Genomic DNA, 7,149 nt, shown 5'->3' on the forward strand with positions numbered 1-7,149 from the left:
CCCAGGTGTATTCCGGGCCCGTCTGACCCTGCGCCTCATTCCCCACAGAGCCCCGCCCCCAGCAGTGCCCGTCGGGGGGGGGGAAGGGGGCTGAGGGGGGGGAGTGCTGGCACAGGGCCCATGAATAGCTGATGCCGCTCTCATTGTTTCGCAGCTGAGGTGGAATTTGTCAAAGCTGCAATTTTAATATGAAAATAATAACCTGCAACGCGGCTAATTAATCCCTAATTAGGGGACGAGGCTGTGGGCTGCTTCTCGCTTTGCAGCAGGGCTCTGGCTTGGGGGGAGCTGTGAACGTCCCCCTCCCCCATCAGCCGGGATTTCGGCTGCCACAGAGTGGCCCTGCAGTGGAGCTGGGATGTCCTATCTTACTGGGCAGCACCAGGCACTGACTCCCAAATCACCCTCCCTCGCCACAGCCCCTAGGTTAGGGCCAAGTTCAGGGATCCGGAGACGGGGGGCAGGTTTAGGCTGAGGACGGGATGGGACCCAGGAGTCCTGGCGAAGGTTTCTAGGGTTTGACCTGCCTTGTTAGCTGCAGCCTGAGGTGAGTTCCCTGTGGGCCGGTCACGGAAGTGCTGGCAGTGTTACCTCGCCAAGCGAGGCCGGCCATGTGGCCCCCCAGCCCCAGCTGCTCCTGCCCCTGGCTCTGTGCTCACTTTTGGGCAGCAAGGGGGCTACTGGGGGTACCTCCCAGGGTCTCTGGCACACAGTGAACTAGACCCCCCTTCCCAGATGCAGGCAGGGATTTTGGGAGGGCCCTGGAGGAGCAGCATGTCTGGGGCCAGGTTGCAGAACAGTTGGTGGGTTGAGGGACCCACAGGTTGACTCATGCTTGAGCTGTGTGTGTGAATGGGACCTGAGCTCAGGACAACACCCGAGGTAATGCCACAATCGTTTCCCCAAACCACTGAGCATCCTCTCCAAGCACAGAGTGAATTTTCTGAGCCTTTGCAAGCAAATCGGCTAATTAGTTTATGAGCAAAAATTAATTCAATATGAGTCCTGTAGGAAATCTAACACCATTGGTTTTGCTCCAAATTATCTGCATAACAGAATGACTCAGACAAGTGTAACTTTTCATGGCGCTAAAGCTCACAGACAGCTTGGGCAGCCAGAGAGAGCATTTTGGAACAAAATGTCACAGCGAATTAAGGCACCCGAACAACCTTAACTGTGCCCTGACAACCTTAACTACCTTAAATATACTTTGACAGCCTTGCCTGTGTCCTGACAACATAGGTGATGCATAGGAAGTGGGGCTGCGGGGTCAAGTGCTCCCCCTTATTGCTGTTCTGCCTGCTGGTGTGGAGATGGAGAAAGGCTCCGTCCTTCTCCCACTGTGCCTGACTCCTGGCATGTTCAGCCTCTGTCCCTGGCATCTGGCCCTGGGCAATTGAGCCACTTCTTATGCTGGCTGAGAGTGGCCGCTCTGGGTCACTGCTCTTGCTACGAGAACCCCAGCTGGGGAGGCGGCAGCAGCTACCCACCACCTCTGTCTGCCTGGGCCTGGCTGCCCGGGACAGGAGCTGAGCAAGCTGGTGCTCCCCCTTCTTCCCTGACACATTTCCGCTGGCTTAGCCCCTGTCTGGGTGGGGAGCAGGGGTGGGGGAAGACATCCCCATCTCTCCAGCTGGGCACTGAATGAGCCATAAACACGCTGCGGGGAGGTGCAGTGGAAGAAGGACAGATCCTCCCTCCTCTGTAGGTAACTTTGGTGAGGAGGGGAGAGCACTGCACCCTAAGCTAGGCTCAGGGAGGGGGCTCTCTGTGGAAGGTCCCGGGAGCGGGTTACCTGGTCCCTGGAGGTGGGACCATTGTCCGTGCCCTATGCCTTCCTTGCTGAGGTGTCTCCGAGCTCTGGGGAGACACTAGGGCTGAGAGTCTCCCCAGCGCCGGAGCTGGCTCCAGCTGTGTTCAGAGGCAAGTGCTCCCTATTCCTTTGTCTCTAGGCCCCCAGGAGCTCACGGGATTGACTGCTCTGGCCCAGTGAGGTGGCGCTGGAAGTTCTTTCTGGAGGCAACATTGTCATGTGTCCCCTGTTTTATACTGTACTTCCCCAGTATCAGGACGCATGAGATGTCTATGCTGACAACCTTAACCACCTTATATGTATTCTGACAACCTTAACTTTACCCTGACAACCTTAACCACCTTAAATGAACTCTGACAATCTTAACTTTACCCTGACAACCTTAACCACCTTAAATGAACTCTGACTATCTTAACTTTGCCCTGACAACCTTGACTGCCTTAAGAGAACTCTGACAACCTTAACTTTGCCCTGATAATCTTAACCGCCTTACATGTACTCTGACAACCTTAACTTTGTCCTGACAACCTTAACCACTTTATATGTACAACCTTAACTATGCCCTGACATCCTTAACCACCTTACATGTACTCTGACAACCTTAACTTTGTCCTGACAACCTTAACCACCTTATATGTACTCTGACAACCTTAACTTTGCCCTGACAACCTTAACCACCTTATATGTACTCTGACAACCTTAACTATGCCCTGATAATCTTAACTACCTCAAATGTACTCTGATAACCCTATCTGTGCCCCCAACAAATCTTAAATTTGCCCTTCACCAACCTTAGCTATGGAAACATTTGAATGTAGCTTTAAAAGTCACCCCCTGCTACCTTGGGCTCACAACAGGACAGAGTTAAGGTTGGTGAAGGGCAATGTCTGGGTATTGAATGGCACCACTAAGGGGCCGATGGCACATCTTGATCTAGCCTTCCTAGCATATGGCCCTGCCATTGTCCCCAGGATGGTCCAGCATTTGGAGCTGCTCAGCAGCTGGCTGAAGAAGAGCAGGCTGAGGCAGAGCAAAGCAGAAGGGGATGGGCAGAGGAAAGTATTCAGAGGAGTTTGTCCCATGAGGCATTCTCCTTGGACTCAAGCTTCCAGTTAACAAATGGGCAATTCACCCCATAGTCCAGGAACATGCTCTGGCTCCCTGCTGATGAGCTCTCACATCGCAGTGACCACAAGGGGGATGTCTTCTGCCATCGCTGGCTGGCTGCTGGCCTCAGATCCCATCCAGTTACCTCTGCCTTCAGCCACCCCAGAGCCGGAGTTGGTGCACAGGGCCTCCACCCGCCACTCAGCCCTGCCCTGCGAGCAGCTGGGCAGACACCATGCAGCCCTGGCCGTTGCTCCAGCCCTTTAGGGTGGTGGCTGCCCGGCTGCTCCAGTGGCCTGTAGGGTTGCCAGATGGTTTAACTAAAAATACAGACCCCGCCCCTCCCCCCCCCAAAAAAAACACTGGGGAAAAAATTCTGTTGAGAAAAAAAATGGGGGGGAGACCAAAGTTGAGAAGAAAAAGGGGGACCCTGAGAGGGTATGTCTACACTACCCTCCTATTTCGAACTAGGAGGGTAATGTAGGCATACCGCAATTGCAAATGAAGCCCGGGATTTGAATTTCCCGGGCTTCATTTGCATAAGCGGGGCGCCGCCATTTTTAAATCCCCGCTCGTTCGAACCCCGTGCAGCGCGGCTACACGGGGCACGAACTAGGTAGTTCGAACTAGGCTTCCTAGTTCGAACTACCGTTACTCTTCGTGGAATGAGGAGTAACGGTAGTTCGAACTAGGAAGCCTAGTTCGAACTACCTAGTTCGTGCCACGTGTAGCCGCGCTGCATGGGGTTCGAACGAGCGGGGATTTAAAAATGGCGGCGCCCCGCTTATGCAAATGAAGCCCGGGAAATTCAAATCCCGGGCTTCATTTGCAATTGCGGTATGCCTACATTACCCTGCTAGTTCGAACTAGCGGGGTAGTGTAGACATACCCAGAGTTATTAAGCAAAATAAAATAAAATAAAATAAAATAAAAAATAAAACACTATGGCCCCTTTAAGAAAAGCCTGTGAAGCTTTTTGCTGGTGGCCATCTTGTTTTCCTGATCGAGCCAGAAGGCAGCTTCCCTGCGGAACCAAGAAAGCGGGGGCCCTGGTTGCTGAGTGTGTGGAGGGTTGCCAGGTGTCCAGTATTCGGACAGTCTGGTGTTTTCACCTCCTGGCAGGGAAAAAAATCAGAAAATACTGAACATTTTAGGTGTCCGGTGTTTTCTGATTTTTTTTTACTGGACAGGAGGTGGAAATACTGGACTGTCCGGGTCAATACCGGACACCTGGCAACCCTAGTGGCCTGGGCCTGCTCCGGCGGCTGGGGCTGCTCCAGTTGCCAGGGCCGCATGGCGGGGAGGCGAGTGCTGTTCTGGGGGCTGCTCCAGGGGCCAGCTCCAGCCATTCCCCAGGGCAGGGTGGTATCTGACTGCTCCCTGGGGGTATGTCTACACTAGAAAGTTAGTTCGAACTAACGGACGTTAGTTCGAACTAACTTTCCTATGCGCTACACTAGCGCTCCGTTAGTTCGAACTTAATTCGAACTAACGGAGCGCTTAGTTCGAACTAGGTAAACCTCATTTTACGAGGACTAACGCCTAGTTCGAACTAGCTAGTTCGAACTAAGGGCTGTGTAGCCCTTTAGTTCGAACTAGTGGGAGGCTAAGGCTTCCCAGGTTTCCCTGGTGGCCACTCTGGCCAACACCAGGGAAACTCTATTGCCCCCCTCCCGGCCCCGGAGCCCTTAAAGGGCCACGGGCTGGCTACTCACTTTGTGCCAGTTGCAAGGCTGCCAGCACCCGTGCCTGCACAGCCTGCACCTGCCACACAATGAGCCAGCCATCCGAGGGCTCCCAGCCCTCCACTGCTCCCCACGACCAGCCTGGCGGCTCCCAGGAGCCTGCCCGGGGGCGCAAAAGGCGGGCGCCCGCCTGGTCAAGTGCGGAGATCGTGGACCTCATCGAGGTTTGGGGGGAAGCCTCCAATGTCCACGATCTCCGCACTAGCCACCGGAATGCGGCCGTCTATGGACGCATGGCTGCCAGCCTGGCCGCCAGGGGCCACCAGCGCAGCCGGGAGCAGGTGCGCTGCAAGATTAAAGACTTGCGGCAGTCCTACTCCCGGGCCTGCCTGCCAGGGGCTGACCCGGAGGCCTGCCCCCACTTCCACGCCCTGGACCGCCTCCTGGGGGCTCATGCCGTCCCTGCCCCCCGGGACGTGATTGACCCCGGGGCAGAGGGACCGCTCCTGGACACCGAGGAGGAGCAAGAGGGCTCTGAGAGCCAGGAGCCTGCTGCCAGCCTTCCCAGGACCCGGGACCCCCGAGGCACCCCACAGAGCCGCTCGCCTGCATCATCAGAGGCCGGGGAGGCGTCCACCTGTGAGTACCCTCGTGTTCCCCTTATGTGTACGGGGGGCTGGGGCAAGAGGGAGCCCCGGGACCGTGCGCCTGGGCCTTGCCCACCACGGAGCAGCAGCTGGGGATCCTGCAGGGGCCCTGGCCTTGCAGAGGGGAGCTGGGTTTCACACACCTGGGCCCCTGGGGTCATTGACCGCTGGTCTTCTTGCACCACAGCTGCAGCACCGGGGACTGCAGGGCGCACCACACCGCCTGCAGCAGCCGCCCGCGCCCGGGCAAGCAGGACAGCCAGGAACCAGGAGGACTACCAGAGGCGGCATCTCCGGTTCCTGGACCGACAGCTCCGTCTCCAGGACCACTGGGTCCAGGAGGACCTCAGGCTGCGCCAGAGGAGTCTGGAGGCCCTGGAGGAGCAGGGCCGTGCCCTGCGAGGCCACCTCCAGAGCCTGCTAGACCGCTTTCCATTTCCTCCTCCCCCTGCTCCCCCTCTTGCTCCCCCTCTTGCTCCCCCTGCTCCCCCTCTTGCTCCCCCTGCTCCCCCTCTTGCTCCTCCTGCTCCTCCTGCTCCTCCTGCTTCCGCTCCTGCTTCCTCCACACCCCCTGTCCTCTCTGCCCCCCCCTCCACAACCATTCCCCACCGACGCCCCCGGACCCGCAGTGTGGCGAGACGGGAGAGGCACCCAGACTCCCACCCCTGAGCTTTCCTTTCCCTTCCTCCCTTCCCTCCCCTCCCCTTCCAGCTCCCTCGTCCCAGGTTTCCCCCTCCCTTCTCCCACCTTCATTCCTCCCTCCCCCACCCCAGTTCTGTGAAATAAACAGACGTTTTTGTTGGAAAAACAGGTGTCTTTATTTGACAGTAGGTAGGGAGGGGAAAGGGGAAGGGGGGGGTAGGGTGGAAGAAGGCCCCGGTGGGGCATGCAGGGAGAGGTCAGTCCTCCTCCTCCTCCACCTGGAAGCTCTCCCGCAGGGCTTCCCGGATCCGGATGGCCCCCCGCTGGGCTTCCCGGACGGCGGCGGTGCGGGGCTGACCGTAGTGTCCAGCCATGCGGTCAGCCTCAGCCATCCAGGCTGGCAAGAAAGCCTCCCCCTTCCGCTCACACAAATTGTGGAGCACACAACATGCCGCCACCACGGGAGGGATGTTGTGCTCGGCCAGGTCCAGACGGGTGAGGAGGCATCGAAAGCGGGCTTTCAGTCGCCCGAAGGCCCCCTCCACCACGATGCGGGCCCTGCTCAGCCTGTTATTGAAGGCCTGGCGGGAGGGATTGAGGTGTCCCGTGTAGGGCTTCATGAGCCAGGGCTGCAGTGGGTAGGCGGCATCCCCCACCAGGCAGACGGGCATGTCCACGTCCCCGACCCTGATGTGGCGGTCGGGGAAGAAGGTCCCGTCCTGCAGCCGCTGGCACACGGAGGAGTTCCGGTACACCCGGGCGTCGTGTGCTTTGCCGGACCAGCCCACATTTATGTCCGTCAACTGTCCCCGGTGGTCACATACGGCCTGCAGGATGACGGAGAAGTACCCCTTGCGGTTCACGTACCGGGACGCCTGGTGTTCCGGGGCACGGATGGGGATGTGCGTCCCGTCGATGGCCCCCCCGCAGTTGGGGAAGCCGAGGGCGCCGAATCCCCGGATGACGGCATCCGGGTTGGCGAGGCGGACCACCCTGCGGAGCAGCACCCGGTTGATGGCCTTGACCACCTGCGGAGAGAGACACAGCAAAGCGTCAATCAGTGGGGCGCCCGGGTGGCTGGGAGCGTGCGTGCCCTGGCAGTGCCCCGCGCCCCACTCCCGGAAGCAACCCCCCTGGCGGCGTGTAGTACGGCCGGGACAGCCCGACCCCTCCGGTGCGGGGCGCTTTCGCCTCCTCCCGCCCCCCCCTTTGTCCCTGGGGCGGCCCATCCCCTCCTCGCAGCCCCCCTCCCCCC

General features: G+C 58.6%; 1 protein-coding gene across 1 annotated transcript; it reads left to right on the top strand.

Moving 5' to 3' along the window:
• Window positions 1–4,788: 4,788 nt before the first annotated feature.
• Window positions 4,789–6,059, top strand: LOC142818950 (uncharacterized). The gene is made up of 2 exons (XM_075902214.1): window positions 4,789–5,244; window positions 5,440–6,059. Exons 1-2 carry the CDS (start codon window positions 4,899–4,901, stop codon window positions 5,919–5,921), a joined length of 828 nt encoding a protein of 275 aa, XP_075758329.1. The 5' UTR covers window positions 4,789–4,898; the 3' UTR covers window positions 5,922–6,059.
• Window positions 6,060–7,149: the final 1,090 nt, after the last annotated feature.

Source organism: Pelodiscus sinensis, chromosome 19, assembly GCF_049634645.1.
Source record: "Pelodiscus sinensis isolate JC-2024 chromosome 19, ASM4963464v1, whole genome shotgun sequence".
Taxonomy (NCBI): Eukaryota; Metazoa; Chordata; order Testudines; family Trionychidae; genus Pelodiscus; species Pelodiscus sinensis.